This window comes from Salvia splendens, chromosome 11 (genome assembly GCF_004379255.2).
Source record: "Salvia splendens isolate huo1 chromosome 11, SspV2, whole genome shotgun sequence".
NCBI classification, from domain to species: Eukaryota; Viridiplantae; Streptophyta; class Magnoliopsida; order Lamiales; family Lamiaceae; genus Salvia; species Salvia splendens.
The window spans coordinates 828,931-847,544 of NC_056042.1; the positions used below are offsets into that span (position 1 = coordinate 828,931).

The 18,614-nt window shown below is 35.6% G+C and overlaps 2 protein-coding genes and 1 pseudogene across 6 annotated transcripts; 1 reads left to right on the forward strand and 2 right to left on the reverse strand.

The window, feature by feature from the left end:
• The first annotated feature begins 3,195 nt into the window (after window positions 1–3,195).
• LOC121756006 (malonyl-coenzyme:anthocyanin 5-O-glucoside-6'''-O-malonyltransferase-like) lies at window positions 3,196–4,608 on the forward strand. Its single transcript, XM_042151459.1, has one exon. It carries the CDS (start codon window positions 3,196–3,198, stop codon window positions 4,570–4,572), a length of 1,377 nt encoding a protein of 458 aa, XP_042007393.1. The 3' UTR covers window positions 4,573–4,608.
• Window positions 4,609–6,647: 2,039 nt separating this feature from the next.
• On the reverse strand, window positions 6,648–9,113 carry LOC121756007 (annotated as a pseudogene).
• A 1,537-nt stretch (window positions 9,114–10,650) lies between these two features.
• On the reverse strand, window positions 10,651–12,939 carry LOC121756508 (protein SENSITIVITY TO RED LIGHT REDUCED 1-like). 5 transcript variants are annotated; one of them, XM_042152072.1, is made up of 3 exons: window positions 12,821–12,939; window positions 11,673–11,714; window positions 10,651–11,589 (listed from the first exon to the last, which is right to left on the reverse strand). In XM_042152072.1, the coding sequence occupies exon 3, from the start codon at window positions 11,566–11,568 to the stop codon at window positions 10,726–10,728; it is 843 nt and encodes a 280-aa protein (XP_042008006.1). In that variant the 5' UTR covers window positions 11,569–11,589; window positions 11,673–11,714; window positions 12,821–12,939; the 3' UTR covers window positions 10,651–10,725. The 5 variants fall into 5 exon arrangements, with proteins under 5 accessions (XP_042008006.1, XP_042008002.1, XP_042008004.1 ...); XM_042152068.1 differs by lacking the exon at window positions 12,821–12,939 and adding an exon at window positions 12,736–12,782; XM_042152070.1 differs by lacking the exon at window positions 11,673–11,714 and having other exon boundaries at window positions 12,821–12,934.
• Window positions 12,940–18,614: the final 5,675 nt, after the last annotated feature.

Sequence of the window (18,614 nt, forward strand, 5' to 3'; positions counted from 1 at the left end):
TTAGCCTTCAATGCTCATTTAGGAAAATTAAGTTTTCCGTAATCTGTATTTACACATTTATGAAGGATTTAGTAATCAATTCCATAGAAACATACATTAGTTGCATAATTTTTTCTACTAATAAAAAAGACTGCATCATGTATACGTAAATTTTAATGTTAATCATCCAAATAAAAATTATTAGTATTAAATAATAATTCTTAAAATTTTAAGTTACAAACGGCTATATGTCTATATACATAATTTCTAAATGTCATAATCCAACAATTTAATCATAGTCATTCACATCCAATTATTTTATTATTAAGTCATTTTTTAATTTCTAAATATGAATTAAATACATGCATATATACTTATTTCTTTGTGCTAAACGAAATAATCATAGTCTTCACATCCAACTATTTTATTATTATAATTTTTAAAATTTGAAGTTATAAAAATGACTACATAATTATATACATAATTTCTTAGTGTTATTATCCAACGAAATACTACTAATATATTCGCATCTAGTTATTACTATTAATAAACGATTCTTAAAATTTTAAGTTATAAAAACAACTACATGAATATATACTTAATTTCTTCGTGTTATATCTAAAACTTTATTCATAGTCATTCACATCCAATTATTTATTATTGGTAATTTTATAAAAATGAGTACATGCATATATACTTAATTTCTTTATGTTACCATCAAACAAAATAACCATAGTCATTCACATCAAATTATTTTATTATTAAATAATTTTATAATTCTATGTTATAAAAATGAATGCATGCATATACACTTAATTTTTTAGTGTTATCATCCCACGAAATAATAATATATTTCGCATCCATTTATTTTATTATTAATCAATTTGTAAATTAAAAAAATGGTTGTTAGTGCTACCATCAAACAAAATAATCATAGTCGTTCACGTCCATTTATTTTATTAAATAATTTTTACAATTTCAAGTTACTAACAAATAACTACTCCTACATGATTATATACTTAATTTCTTAGTGTTATCATCCAACAAAATAATAATAATAATATTTCATATCCAATTACTTCATTGTTAAAACACTTAAAATTCTAAGTTATAAAAACTACTACATGCATATAGACTTAATTTCTTAGTGTTATTATCCAACAATTTAATCATAGTCATTCAAATTTGGATTATTTTACTACTAAATAACTTCTAAAATTTCAAGTTATAAAAATTACTACATGCATATAAATATTTAATTTCTTAGTCTTAGCATCAAAAGAATTAATATAGTCATTCACATCCCATTATTTATTGTTAAATAAATTTTAAAATTCCAGATTATAAAACGACTATATGCATATATACTTACTTTCTTAGTGTTATCATCAAACAAACTAATCATAGTCATTCACATCAATTTTTTCATCATTAAATAATTTTTAAAATTCTAAATTATAAAAAGGACTAAATGTGGATATATACTTACTTTCTTAATGTTATCATCAAACAAAATAATCACAGTCATTCACATCAATCGAAATAATCATAGTTATTCATATACAGTTTCTTATTATTAAATGGGTGTTAAAATTTTAAATAATCATAATCATTCACATTTAACTCATACAAAATGTATCACATTTGTTTCATATTAGTAAAAAAAGTTTGAAGTTGATATAAATCATACAAAAAGTTTTATTCGTGTTTCAATTTAGTACATTCTGTTGTTATATGTGTTTAAACGGCGTTAACTCTTTGTCTATGTGAAGTACAAAATGTTTCATCATTGTTTCATGTTGGTACAAAAAGTTTTTTGATTGTTTCATATTGGTACAAAATTTTTTATCATTGTTTCATGGTTTGTACGTCATATAAGTAAAAAGTTAACACCGTTTAAACACATATAACGGAATGTACTCAATTGAAACACGAAAGAAACTTTTGTACGATTTATGCCAACTTTAAACTTTTTGTACTAATATGAAACAAATGTGATACATTTTGTATGAGTTTTGTATTTACCCCATTTTATTACTGTAAAATTCTAAATCGTCAGTTAAATCATTTTTAAAATTTTAAATAATCATAGCTATTCAATATTCGCATCAAATAATATATTTTTTTGTAAACATAAATTTATATAAGAAATTAATTTAAAATTATAAAAGAATTATATTTCCAATCTATTTTTGAATTGTTTAAGTGCAATTTAAAAAATCAGAAATAATTGCACCCTAAGATATAATTACAAGTAGATGGAATAAAATGACTAGACAAAAACTATTGGATGCAGCACTATTAAAATCGGCAACCAAAATTTATTAGTATACTTCAATTTATGAAAAATCTCTAAATAAATGGCACCATTTTGTTGCATTGGTTATTCATATTTTTCCTATTTCCATATATAATCATGTACTAATTTGGTAGGGATTTAACTTAGCAAATATAACAAAAAGAGTAATCAAGTAAAGGGATAAGTAATTTATAAGAAAACCGGTTTAAAATTTAAGGGCATATTATATGTCCAATTTTTGTTAATTTATCTTTATTCATAGAAGAATAAGACTCCTATTAATGAACGAAGAGAGTATCTTTCAATTATGTATTACAATTAAATCCAAAAATCACTTATGTCCATAATAAATATTGCATCTCATACTTCAACTCGAATCTATACTGCACCAAAAATTTACAAATGTGAACCCAAAACGTAACTGAAATCTATCAATGTGAACGCAAAATGTAAACTGAAATCTATCTCTCTTATAGTAATTGTGTTAAACTAAACACATTGCATACCAATCTACATAGCAATGTGTTTGGACTAATGCAATTTTTACTTAATGGCATCCAGGTGTTTGATTGCTTAGATAAATGGACAAAATAATATCCTAGATTTAATGGTGTTTGATTGCTTAGATAAAATAATATCATGATATAATTTAGGATTAAGTTGTAAGATTATTTTAGTCATAGGAGGTTAGTTATGACTAGTTATCCCATGATTATTCATCTAGGATTGAGTTGTGGATTTAAATATCATGAACAAAACATATTCCCGAAATACCATCCTGCAAACTTAATACTCCTATCACCTAAGAGAACCAATGTCAGGAAGCTAAATATCTGAGTCAAATTTAAATTTAACATCTGAAATTTGAGCTATAAATACCCTTCTAGTATTATTGAGCAAGAACCACCACCATTACCATGACTACCATACTCCAAACACTTCAAATTTCTCCGGCTGACGGCGCCGCCGCCGAGCTCACACTCCCCCTCACCTTCTTCGACATGTGGTGGGTCCATTTCCACCCCATCCGCCGCGTCCTCTTCTACGACCACCCTTGCTCCACCGCCGAATTCCTCACCACCATCGTCCCGAACCTCGAAAAATCCCTCTCCCTCACCCTCAAACACTTCCCCCCCGCCGCCGGCAACCTCCTCTACCCCACCGACACCGCCAAAAACAAACCCCTCCTCCGCTACACCGCCGGCGACTCCCTCCGCCTCACCGTCGCCGAGTCCGGCCGCGACTTCGACTACCTCACCGCGAACCACCCGCGCGACGCCGACCCTTTCTGGGACTTCGTCCCGGACCTCGCGCCACCGGTCGACGCCGGCGCGTACTTACACGCGCCGCTCATGGCGGTCCAGGCGACGCACTTCCCCGGCCGCGGCGTCGCCCTCGGGATCGCCAACCTCCACCTCCTCGGCGACGGAAGCGCCGTCAACGCGAGCCTGATTCTCGGCTGGGCCTCGATCAGCAAGTCTGCTGGAGACGAAGACTTTCTTCGCGCCCAGCAGAAACTCGAGTCCGCGCCGATCTTCGACCGGCGCGTGATTAAAGACGCAGCCGGGATCGACGGCATCTTCTGGGACGAAATGAGAAAGACGCCCTTTTCGCCGGCGCCTTTCCCATTGCCCACTAACCAGGTCAGGGCGACTTTCGGTCTGACCCGGTCCGATTTGGAAAAATTAAAAAACCGGGTTCTTGTAAAGAAACCCGGTTTAAACCGGGTTTCGTCCTTCGTCGCTGCAGCCTGCTACGTGTGGAGCTGTGTGGCGAGGTCGGAGCCCGACGGGGACGATGCGTACGAGCTGTTTGTCGCCCCCGTCGACGTCAGGGGGCGGAGGAACGCCCTCATCGACCCCCCGGTGCCGGGGAACTACTTTGGGAACTGCATTGCGTTCGCGGTGGTGGAGATCCGGCACGGGGAGCTGGTGGGGGAGGGGGGATTCGAGGCGGCGGCGGAGGCCGCGACGGAGAAGATTAGGAATGGGGTGAATGATGCAGCGGCGCTTCTTAAAGGGGCGGAGGATTGGATGAATGAGATGAAGAAATGTCAGGAGAAGAAAATGAAGGTGTTTGGGGTGTCTGGATCGCCGAAATTTGATCTGGGAATAGCGGATTTCGGGTGGGGAAAAGCGAAGAAGGTGGAATATGTGACGCTTGATGGAGAGAATTATTCCATGTCTTTGGCTAATGCCAGAGACGGCGGCGGAGGGTTGGAGTTTGGGCTATCTTTGCCGGAGAAAAGGATGGAAGCTTTTACTGCTATATTTGCCGATGGTCTCAACAAATAAAAGAGTGTGCGCTTTTATTTATTGCTACATTTTAAAAGAATTTATTGCTACATTTTTAGTTTGGGTCTCCCAAAAATAAAGTGGTATTGATGTAAATCACCTAGTAATAAAATAAAAGAAGTGTAGTTTTTTTAATAATTGTTTTACAATTGTCATTATCGCCCTTTAGGGTTAATAAATATGGACGATCGTGATTAAAAGAACTCAGTAAACAGACGAAGAAAACTAAGGTTTCAATAAAGAGTTTGAACAATAATTAATATTTAAAAAAAACGACCAAGGGTTTGACATTATCCAAAAGATATCAAGTTTTTAAATTTCCAAATAATTAAGTTCAAAGCTAAATAAATGATGAGTAAAACAATGTCTCAGCGGAAGCGTTCAAGAGAAAGAGTGGCGTCATGTGTGGAGATACAACGACACTCGTAGTTCAAAGATAACCAAATAATACTTTTATTTTAATTGCTCAACACCACCAAATGCTCGTCGCCGCTCAACTTGCACATAAGGAAAATACATGCAGGGCTGAGTACTATAAAAATACTCAGTGAACTTATGTCGAAAACAAGTTATCAAAATGATATTTATCGTGTCATTCATAAGTAACCATCGGGGTTTAGCTTTAGATAGGCCCGAGGCACTCAAAATCACTCCCATTGTAAAAAGTCGACTGATCAGTCATTTTCCCATAGACGTTAACCATATCTGCACATACATGACATGGAATGTGGCCACAAACAAGTTACTAGATCGGCCAACCCATACGCTAGCACACAGTCTACCATAGGTGTACACTAATCCAAGTAGGGTTTGCGACCCTACGAGGACCCGAATCCGATTTAAATAATAATGGCAAAAGCCACATCAGATAGACACGTTAAAATCAAAACACGGCATGATAAACATAGTTTCATTCCCATTGATAAATTATTTAGGACATCGTCCTTATTTAAAAGAAAGTCCACCTCGAGTGCTTAATCCACAAATATATTCTTTCCCTTGATATCACGTCTTGCTTGCAAGGAATCGCCTTTAACATTTAAATAACACATAGATCAACACAAGAAATCAAACAACAATTAAGATGCATGCATCCTAAGGCTTCAATTATTTTTTATTGGTAAGGTTACAATTTCTCCCCATCCTTATTAAATAAAAGGGCAAACTGCCTTAAAAGTCACAAACTTTTTCCATTTTCCGGTTTTTCCCACGAACTAAAAAATTGGCGTAGAGTGTCATGAACTTTATCGGGTTGTTGGAATTTCCCATTTGACCCGACCCTAGAGTTTTCCGGTCGAAATCTTGAACACGTAGCAAGCCTGAAATCTGACGTGGAAAACGTCGGAAATTCATTAGCCCTAAAAGTCACAACCTTTTCCTATTTTCCGGTTTTTCCCACGAACTTTTCCCATTCTCCCTTCGCGATTTCTTTTCACGGGAATTATGTCGTAATCCAATTTCAATTTTTTCAATTTCAAACAATCGTTTTTTTGTCAATTTTGATTGAATGTGCGATTATTTTATTTGTTCAAAATTAGTCAATTTTCTGATTTGAATGTATGGTTTCAATCTCAAATTTGTTTTTTTAGAATGAAAGCAAAACAAGCTTGTGATCTGGTTGCTCCTCTCGAGTTGCCTCACTCGTTGCATGCATTTCATCGGGTTTGCTCGACAGATGATCTTAATGTGGTAAGAAATTAGTGTAAGGTGTGTTTTTACCATATTAACTGTGGCTACGTTGTACTCATGCCTCGCTCGTCGCGGTTTCGGGAAGGTTCTGATACGTTTCGCGGAGGGTTGTGGAACTATTTCAGCATGGGTAAGCGAACGAATCTTCTTATAAAATCTTCACAACATATATACAGTTCGGGTTTAGCTTTAATGTAGACTCTCTCGTCTCGTTGTTTCTGCTCTTCAGGCATGGATGATCAGGTATCTTACGCGTTCCACACCGAACGCCCGTTTTCGTGCTCATATGGCGAAACGCCCGTTTTTACATATGCACGCTCGTTGCTATATTTTCTTCGTCAATGTCTTACGCTGTAAGCCTGAATGTATTTCCATTGCAGCATTTCTCAACTTTGTAATGTTAAGATCATGAAAAAGCACACTACTGGTTGTTGGCAAGAACTTGAAACCCTAACAGGTACTGCACTTTTCTGGGGGACTAAATCCCTAAATACGTCCTCAACTTCTCCTTCTCGAGATGCAAAATCTACTGAAGTGATGGCGGATTGAGAACGAGCCCATTCTTCGACCTTCTGTGCATCGACCCTGTAACCAGCGGCGGACCCAGGTGGGGTCGCGTGGGGTCGGCCGACCCCACCGGCGGTCCACCGGGCGCTACCGGAAAACATCATCTTTCACATTTGATCTGGTGCAGCTCCGCCTCTGACCCCACGGAAGCTTCAATTTCACCCGAAACCTTCGGCCTTTTTCAAAAAGTAAGAGGATAGAGGAACGATACTAATAAAATAGAGGAGAGATATAAGGGAGGAGTTGCAGAGAAGGCATAATCTGACGGTGCTTTAGTAATTAGGTTAAATGAGTGAAATTCTTTGGGCCAAATGTTAGTGGGCAGTTAATTAAATAGGTTGCCTATTTTTTGGATAACTAAGCATAATTATTTTTATAATTTTCGTTCATCAACTAAAATTTCATTATATTTATATTTTATTTACTAATTTTTTAAAACTATTTAATATTTGGTGCTAAAATTTTAGAATCGATGTTGTATATTCCCTCCGTCCCATAAGAATATCCACTCTTTCCTTTTTAATCCGTCGCACAAGAATATGCACTTTCTAATTAGGCAAAGTCTTTTGTCTCTAATGAGGTGGAACTCATTCTCCACTAATAATACTTTAATTACTTTTTCTCTCCACCTCTCTCTTACTTTACTAATTTTACGTTAAAACCTGTGTCAACCCCAAAGTACATATTCTTTGGGGACGGAGGGAGTATAAAGTTATTTCATCACTAATTAATATAATGATATTTAAATAATTATTTAAATATTATATTTATTAGTATTATTTTTTATTATATCCGACCCCACGAATTTTATTTTCTGGATCCGCCATTGCATGTAACAAAACGCTTTCTGCAGTTATAAATGGTGCACACGACAAAAGCAATAAAAGAGACAAAATGACACCAAGATTTAACGTGGAAAACCCAAGGCGAGAGAAAACAACTTGCTTACAAAGGCAACCAAGATACTGAATTGTTCGTGTGGTGATCATAAATCGAATTCAGTCAACGACATTAAACACGAACATTTTGATTAGGTAAATTACACAAAATGATAAAACACGGAATATTTATAAAGGATTAGTTCAAGAGTGTCATTAGCGAGCCTGTATTGAGCAGGATCCTCGTTTAGAGCCTTGACATAAGCTTTGAAGATGGCCTCTCTATCTTCGTTGCTCGGGCATCCCTCCATGAGTTGATCATACACGGTGACGAAACCAAGGGCAAACGCCGGATCATACTGGTACGACTTCTTGTACCTCGTCAAAATGCTGCTGTACAATCAGCTCTTGCAATACTGTGTTGTATATACTCGGTATTGGTCTCTTGTACGCCTTCAAGAAATTCAACTTCGTGTCCGCGACTGTAGGGGGATCTGAAAGCAACATCCACAGGACGTCTCAGAATTGACCAGTTGGGAAACGAAGTCAAAACACATCGTTCCTTTGCTTCTTAGGGCATCCACAACCGTGTACGTGAAAAAACACTTAAATCTTAAGCACTTATTCACGAGTTTTCTGCACTATTGCACATCCATTTGCACAGATAAGCACTTACACTCTTCACATTTACTGTCTCCGTCCCATAAGAATATGCACTCTTTCCTTTTTAGTCCGTCTCACAAGAATATGCACTTTCCAATTTTGGAAAAGTTTTTTCTTTCCACTCCTCTCTTATTTTACTAATTTTACGTTAAAACTCGTGGAAGTATAATTTTTTCATTAATTTTATAACTTTCAATTAAGTGTTGTTACTAAGGAATACGACTCAGCTACGTTGCGACGGAAACTACAATTTAAGATTGGGTGCATTTTGATCACAATTGAAGACCTCCAATCCCTAAATCATCATCAAAATGCAGAATGACTAATTGAGCTACTTCACTACAACAAAATGCAAATCCCTAATTTCACACAATAACAAACTAATTCTCAGAAATTAATCATAGCAAAGCACTGAAAATATCTAGTGATAGAGAAGGGCGCTTGCCTGCCGCGGAGGATAGGCAGTGAACCGCCAAACTCCGGCTCCGGAATTCGCAGGAGCCACCGGGCTAGCGGAGCTTGAGAGAGCTGAAATTCGACGGAAAACATCTGTGCGAAGGTGGAATCGGGAATTTCCGGTCGGTTGATTGAGCTATTGAAGCAAATGACACCGAAGCCACGGCCGCCATTGTTGATTTTCGCGGTAACAATAGGAAAGGGGGAAAACAGTTTTCCGTTTCCGGTTTCTCTCTTTGGATTTGAGGTGTCAGGGATTGCCCAATGGTATTATGACACGTGGACCCATGTTTTGTGTAGTGGTTTTTGTTCATACAGTAATTTGAATTATTGAATTTTATTTTAAAAATTTGATATTGTGTGATTATAAAAAAATTATTATTATTAATTTGGATTATTTGGTTTTTATTCAGAGAAAAATATTGTGTTTTTTATGGGTATGTCTACAAAATAATTTTGTTTTTAGGTGATTCATGAAATGTGTCCTAGTATCATAAGGAATTCAATTTTTCCGTTCGAAAATATTCTAAATATTTATTAAAATTCGTATTAAATCTAAAAGGGTGTATACTGGTACTATAGTTGTAGTTGTGACAAGTATTATGAAGTAAATTTTAGTTTGGATTAATGGCTCATCTTCCAGTTACCAAAAGGAAAAAAAACTTTTGTAATTAAACCTCATATTTTAATCTCCTATAATAACATAATGTTTACATTTTTAATCTCAACAAAATAAATACCATTATCATTTGTGTTGTTTACTAGTATATTGAATCCAGATTCGATCAAAATATAAGAATAGTACACACCAAAATTTTAATATTCCCCCTCAAAATATAGAAAATCAACACTAGTTGGATATATTGACATGGATTACACAACCAAAGAAACAAAAGGCCACTTCTTCACCAAAATCAAATACGAGATAGAAACAACAAGCTACTTCTTCACCAAAATAAAATCACAAGATTCAATACCATACTATATATATATATCTAACCAATCGAACACTGATGAAATAAAATACGAGACCGAAGCGAAATCTCTATTTAGTGGCACCCCAACAAATAAGATGCATAATCTTCTCAGCCTTCTCAGATTCCCTTACTCTCCTCATTGCATAATCCTCATGCTCAGAGTTAGATTTCCTCGCGGCGATTGGGCCTCCATAAACCCATTTGGCCCAGCTGGCATCGGGCGATTCCCGGGCAGCCATTGGCAGCGGAGAAGGGCCGATGCCCGCGCTCGCTGCCATGTTATTTCTCTTCAACATTTCGAGGAAGAGAAATTTAAGTATAGAGGCTTAGCTTCGTCAAGTTTGATATTTGTAGTAAAATTGTGTGGTGGATTAGATAAAGAAAATGCAAAGCCACTTTGAAAAGACAGTGCATTTGTCACCACAAATTGCATTAGAAAATCTGGTGCTGATTTTTTGTATCTTAGATTTTTTTTAGTAGTCACAATGGTTTTGATTATTTATGATTGGATAGGAATTTTAATTCCATTACATCAATCAGTGTCAAACTCTCAATAAAATGGAATGAAAATGACTTTTATTCTACAAAACTATATTTATGTTATGGCTTAAAATCTCCTTATCCAAGTATATGTCTTTCTAATCACAAACGCTACATTCATTACGGCAATCGATTCATCGGGTGACGTGGCATAATCGGCAACGACGTCGTCGGATCTCTTTTCAAGTCAAGTTTCGGCTATTTATGTTAACACGAACATTGATTCGCCTCTATCCATCATTAATTATTCTACTTAAGTTCGATACGAATTTTAAGAAATATTATGAAAAAATTGTAAGTAAAAGAAATTAATAGAATATAAATCTCACTTTTATATATTAGCAGTTTATATTTAAATATAAATGGATTAACTTAATACACATTCACAAAATAATTTGCAAATCTGCTTCAGCAGAAGGGCCAAAAAAATGCCAACTCGTACCATGAAATGCTCGAAACGAATCATCGGAAAAAGTATCGACTCCCAACTCTTCAGCGAAGCTCCTAATAGCCAACACATGCTTCCTTGAGCTCGTTACGGCCGAGCTCTTGCACAGCGACGCGTGCTGCTCGTACGCCTCGAAACTATTCCCGAAGATCACCAGCCGATTCAACCGGTCCACCTCCCAATTCGCTTCCAAGAGATTGTCATACAGTTCCGCCTCACAGTGTGGCATGAAGAAAAACGTAGGCTTCACAGCTCGTCTCCGGCCTTGCTCGTTGATTGACAGAACAGTGCAGCCTAGAGACGTCAGGACCTTTGATTCTGTCAGGGAGATTATCGGGTCAAACAGTTCTATTCCTCCGATCCAATCGAAGCTCCTCTGCAACAGAATGGCGAGGCAGAGTTGCAGCCGGGGAGGCTCGAACGATTCAATGCTACCAATCCCGTAAACTACCATCTGCATCTTTTCCTCTGATCCCAAAACTTTGGAAAACTTATCCACAATATCAGGATTTCGGATTTGGCTCAGTAGATTTCTGTAGAATTCAGAGTTTTCGAATTTCTTAATGCAAGTGTCCATTTTTTGCTTCAGCTTTGATTCTCTCTCTGGATCAGTTTCGAGATCTATCGGTGCCCATAACTGCACTTCCATTTGCCGTTTAGGGATCACAAACTTGTTGACAGTTCTGTTCTTCTTTCCACGCCGCGGCAACACAATAGTCCAATCTTCCGAGGGATCAGATTTCTCGGGAGGTAGAGCTTTTGGCAAAGCATCATCCATTGTTGCAGCCACTAGTTTCTTCTGAAGATACAGGACCAGATAGGATCACGTAAACGCTTCACATACAGAATCGAAGTCTACGAAGAAACTTTCAAAATATTCACCTCTGTGTGCTCACTAACTTTTTCCCAATCATTGGTATAGCTCTAAAAATCAAAATACAAGAATCTCTCAAATTAAAAGCTTATCAATCAATTCATAAGTTCAAACAAGAATTGTGTGGTAGAAACTTACAACGAAACTCAAATTAAAAGCTTCAGTCTTCTAAGTTTTCCCAATCATTAGTTTAGTTCTAAAAACAAATTCCTAATCTCTCCAACAAGAATCCAAGAATCTTCACAACAGAAGCTTATCAATCGATTCATGAGTTCAAGCATACTCCTCTTCAAGACCCAAACGTCACTCCTAAATCCTAATCCATCTTACCTCTACCTACACTTCACTCTAATTCGCCACAACAACAAAACAATCTTGAAGAAACTTTCAAAATAGATGTCTCTACTTGTTTACTAAGTTTTTTACAATCACTACTCTAGCTCTAAAAGGCAAAACCCAATAATCTCTCAAAGCAAAAGCTTATTATATCGACTCACGAGTCCAAACAAATTTTACACATCCCTCTTCAGTTTAATACTTTTTTTCCAATAATTACTTTATTCTAAAAACAAAATCCTATGCTCTTTAACCAGAATGCAAGAATATCTCAAAACAGAAGCTTCAAGAGCCAAAATTTACTCCTAACCATCCACTTCCAATATCATCATTTTCCTCACACTTCCAATCCGTCGTGACAACAAAACAAACATGAAGATACTTATATCTCTAGATTCTCTATATGCCTAACTTTGCACAAAATCCAAAAATTCACTAGATCACATCTTTTTACACCATGGCTACTTCGAAAACAAACAAGCCTCATATAGACTTATAACATTAGGATCAGATATAAACATCTAAAACTCATGGCTCATCAAGTAGACAGTTAGCAACATAGTTGGAATAGATACATTTATTCTTAACATAACTCTATAATCACAATCTCCACTCCTTATATAATTTGAAGAACTCAACTTCAATTGTCACTCAGTATTCCATAAATAAGATATCAATCCCCAATTTCGAGGGCAAATATTTGCTCTTATAAATCAATTTAAAGCTAATACGCACCATTTGCTAGAAATTTAACAATTGGGGGAAAAATATGACTTGTGTTCACCAATTGAAGATTCAGAGCTATGATAACATATTATACCTTCAATCTTCGGAAGCTAAAAGAAATGCGAAGCTTCGCCGACTGTGCAATAAGATTCAGGTCGCTGTTGGAGAGCTCTTTTCTTCTCTTTTTCTTTTCTTTTCTTTTCTTTTCTTTTCTTTTCTTTTTGTTGAGCAATCGTTTGTTTTCAAAGTGTGGGCTTTTATTTGTTTAAATAAAGCCCAAATTGGTAAATACCTTTCTGTGCTTGATTTGTAATTTTGGCCCAAATATTTATGGCTTTTGAAGTTATAATTGGATTTTCATGTCCGCGGAGTATTTACTACTCCCTCCGCCAAAGAATGTAAATCCCGTTTCTTCATTTTGGTCCGTCTGCGAAGAGGAGTCCATAATCATTATTACCATAAATGGTAAAGAGCCTCCACATTCCACTAACTATTTCCACTCACGTATCATTTAAAACTAATACTCCCTTCGTTCCCAATGAGTATGAACTATTTCCTTTTTCGTCCGTCCCTAAAGAGTATGAACTTTCTAATTTTAAAAAATTCAAACAACGTACTACCTCTCACATCATTTTATTTACAACTTATACCATCACCCAGTAACACTTATGTCATTATAATAATGTGGACCCCACTTTCCACTAACATTATTTCCACTACCATTTCTCTCTCTCTCTTACTTTTCATCTTATTTATTAAAATTCGTGTCAAACTCAAAGTTCATACTCTTTGGGCGGAGGGAGTATACACAAATGAGACTCATATTTTATTAACTTTCGCAGACGTAGGGAGTATATTTTTCTTTATATTATTTTTGGAATCATAATTTTTTATATTGAAGTTCAGTTGAGTTTATACTCTCTTAAGATAAATACTTACTACAAATTATGTAATTATATCTTTGAAGATTATTTATATATTTATATATCAATTTCTTAGACGCATATATACGTACATGTGTTACTTCCAAGGGCAAACAATGAAACCAAGGAAGCTATAGATTAAAAATACTAAGGAAATCATAGTAATATATATATACCTACTACTAGAATAGGCAAAAATAGTCATATTTCTATGATCTTGCCTTGATGAAGGCAAATATTCCAATTTCCAATAATTTGTCTAATCTAAATGATTTGTATAATAAACATCAAACATTGTAACAGGAACGGCACAATAAACAAATTTACGTAATTTCGTGTAATAGTGAATATTGTACAAGTACTAAATTCGTGTATAACATTGCAATTTTCACAATCATTATCCAAGACATAATAGTCTAAATTATTACTAGTATAGTAGTACTATTCTTACATTTTTATTTACATTACTATAGTTTTCTATTATGATATGTCATTAGCTCATATAAACGTGGAAACAAATTAATTGCAATAAGTGTTCTACTCTATAAAATCAATAGTCTCATTAAAGTCTTCGTTTTATTTTCAATCTCAATCACCACCTCTCCTTATCTGCAACCTTATCACACCTTACGAAAAAGATATTTTTATGACTTTTTCATAGATTTACAATTATAATATTCAATTGAATTTTTATGGCAATATATTTCTTAATCCTATTATCCAAACTATAATCGCATATATTAATCTAATATCGGCCATCAATTCACCAATTCGAAATGTCATTTATGCCCATCCTTTATGTCACTCACATAATTTCAACGGCGCAGTTGGCAATGGAAGGGCAGATCTTGCTGCAATAAGCATGGGTTCGAATCTCACTATTGTCTTGCAGTTGCTTCCATCTCTCAGGCACAAGTGTGAGGCATTGGAAATGGGCTTCTGGCAGCCAGTGGGTTAAGGCCTCCCCCTTAACGGGCTACTGCGTACCCTGATTGAAACCTCTCACATGATGTCGGGCCGGAGTGTGGGGCCGCCAAGGCGACGAAATCGCCTTTTGCTGCAAGAAACTAGAGAAGGGCAAAGCGGTACTTTCAAAGTTGATCGAATGGTAGACCTTGCCTTGTTCACATCTCTTGGAATAATTTTCTTTTTGGCTCAAATTTTCTTTCAAATCACAATCAACTTTCGTCGTATGTTCAATTATTTAATGTGCCTGAATTTCAGCAACAGTCAAACAACCCTTGATCCAATTTTATTGAAGAAATTAATCTGATAAAAAATAATCTCACCAATAGTTTGATGACACCACACCTAAATTCTTTTAGTAGCCCCCAAATTATTTATTACCTGCATTGATATTCCAACTTGCCACTATTAATTTTTTTGTGGGTGCTCTTGATTATGTCTTGAATAGAAGTGGAACTCGGTTGTCGTGATTAATATAATAGATATTATGAGTCTTTTTAGATTCGAGAGCAACAAAGTGGTAGCAATAATAGAGGCAAAAGTAATCATAACCTCACATTTTAACCAGAATTAAACGTTACATTTTATTTTATTTAGATGTTGGGAGTTCGGTCAAATATTGACAACCTCACGAATTGGATAAATTTAGATCTGAAAGCAACAATCTAATTTTTATAATAAAAAATATGATATGTATATGTTGTTCGCTATTTTCTGATTCATGTGAGATTCTCACATTTAGGATTATTTCTTCTATAAATAAATAATACTAGTAGTATAATTATAAAAGATTATAAATTACAATATCTCAAAGCCATCTAGAAATTCGATAATTCAAGATTATATTCCGTATTAATATGATATAGTAAGAGATTGAGTTCCAAAACTAATTTTACGTGACAATTTTTCCGATTTTACCTAATGCATTCAACTAAACATCATTTATTAGACTAATTCTTACATAATCTATATCATATAGAAGCAACTTTATTTGATACTAGTAAAATACTAATTGGATTATTTTGTGCACGTGGGAGTGACAATTTTGTAAGTGGGGAATTTGAGGTGAAGTGTTGTTGGTTTGCCAGTGCAGATCGCACGTGTGTAGATTCCAATAATACACATTCGTGAATTTGCCCACTTTCTCAACCTTTTTTCTTTTTACTTTGATGCTTACATATCAAAAACCCAAGTTTTTTTATAATAATATGATTGATTATAATTTGGATCCAAATCACAAACTATATAGAAGGTCAAGTGTAATTTAGTACTGTAAAAACCATCATTTTAGTGGGAAAGAGACCGATTAAAAAAAATGATCGATAGCAGTGGAAAAGATCGTTATCAACGTTAACACAAAGATAATGCATTAATAGTAATTGAGGATAGATGGACAAAAATTGTAAAATGTGTTCGATGGATCGGTGAAATCACCGCATCGTAGAATTGGTGACAACTCCAAATACCAAATTTAATGAGATTTTCTAATTGTCATGGACCGACAATAGAATCAGTTGATACCCTAGCTAACGATAAATGATAGACAAAAATTATAAAAATGTGATAGGTGGATCATGAACTCACTGTATTGTAGAATCGGCGACAACTTCAAAGACTAAATTTAATGAGATTTTCCGACTATCATGGGCCGACAACAGAGTAACTCGATCCCCCGACCATAGTGGGATCAACCATTACTTGTTACAAATAATTGTACTATAATTTATAAATATCCAATTAGATATGAATTTTGATATCCATAAAAATATTAGTGAATTTCATATATTATTTGTCTTGAAGTTTGTAACGAGGAGACTGGTTTCATGCCAATGGGCAGCCAATTACTCTTCCAAGGGGCGCGATTTTTACTACACGACAAATTTTCACATTACAACAAAATTGGAAGGCCATAAAAGTAAAAATGAATAAGATTATAGTGGGGCCCAGTGGAATTAAACAATTGGCTGAAGTGAAAGCTGTGGGCCGCCAATTGGTCGCATGATAGTGACTTGGTGGATAAGCTCGACACCTGCCACCATCCACTCTCTTTCTATGTTATCTCAATTATTTGTCCCATTTACACTTTATATTTACTCTCTCCTCTAAAATAATTGGCACATTTTTTTGATGAATAGAGAAATAATATACTTAAAAATTAAAAGAATTGATTTTTCTAAAAAAAGTAACCCATTTAAATTAAAACATCTGAAAATGAATACCAATCAATTAACTTTGAGTCTTTGACAACAGTTTTTTTAATCTATTTTTAGGTGTCTTATTTTAGATTAAATTAGTACTACTAATTTGGAAATTGCCTCACTTTTAAATTCAACATTTACATATTTTATATAAAAAAATACAATATGTCCACCATAAATAAGTGATTGGTCTACAAACTCACCTAACCTTCATTAAAATTCATGTTGAAAAAGTGTGAGCACACACATAGAGAGGATGTAGTAAATATTTTATTTTAATCCAATGAGGATTGATGAACTAATTTATCATTCAATTGAATCAGTTCGTGAGTTATTCAATGACTTAAAATAATTAATCCATTTATTAATCAGTTCGTTTCTCGTTTCGCGATATACGATAAATTCAAGATTCCCGTAACACGTATAGAGATAAGAGCTCAAGCTCAGCTATAACTCAGAAATTCCAAAATAGAGTCCGAAATTACCAAATCACCCCTCACCACTCTATAAATAAACTCCCCCAATTATCCCCAAAATTCCCACCAAAGCCAAACAAACCGATTAATCCCTCAGATTCGATTGAAAACCATAAATTAAATACAAAAGATGAGTTACTTCAACAGAGTGTGGATGGCCGCCAGCGTCGCCGTCGTGAACGGCCACTCCGAGCAAGGGCAGAAGCTGAAATCCGGCCTCACTTCCCTCAACCACGGCAAGAAGCGCCTGTTCTCCTCCTCCGGCGCCGATCTCCGCCCCTTCTCCAGCACCGATATGGAAGGAATCGCCGCCGCCGCCGGATCCTGCGAGAGGAGGGGGCAGGCCGACGATTCTCTCCGGCAAGTCATGTACTTGAACTGCTGGGGGCAGAGCTGACCGCCGGAATCCCCACTGCCCGCAGGGGTAGGATTGTAATTTCAGCGATCTACCGAGTTTTCAACTCGGTTGAGTTATTCGAGGGGATGAATGCGCGTGGATCGGCGGGTCGGGTTGCCGGATCCGGAATATGGGGTGGGGAATGGGAGATATTGGGAGATAAAGGACTTGATTGTAAATAGTGTAGATTTGTGTATATGATCACTTGTATAGTTGTACCCTCAATAATAGATGGGCCAATGAAGTTAATTATTACACCTAACTTTTGTTTTTTGATTTTTTGTTTGTTAGTAATTATTGAATTTTATTGTTTATTTACTATAGACATATAGTACAATAAGCTGATAAATCAAATCGAGTGGTAATCAATGAGAATCAAATAGTTTATACACAAATTGAATGGATTCTTTCATCAATTTGGATCAACCATTTTGCTAATAATTTTTGATAAATCGTAAGTAATTGAAAACATACGATTCTAGAAATTTTCCTGCTTTAGCATACACTAGTGCTCCCTTAGGGCACCAAGAACGCGACGTTTCGCACGCGTTCAATTGGAATATGATGGTCGTGAGTCGTGTTGCAAGTTAGCTTTCCAGTGGGAGCCCGCGACTTCGAGCCATTTCATATGCAACCGTGCACTACACTCTCTCATCTCGACTCTAATAGCATGACGCGTGTTAAGCACCGCTAGCAACTTGGGGTTTTCTAATTTTCGACCAATTGTTTTAGTATAAATCTTTTGTTTATATAAATCAGCACTAGACAAAAAAGCTTCTCTTAATGAAAAAAGTAACATCAACAATAGTAAAGTAACCTGAATAATTATAGTAAAAGTAACTTCTACCAGCTGAAATGTTCCAAAATCTTCGACATATGTTGTTGATAGCTCATGAAGCTATGTGATCCAAATGAGTAATTCAAATTA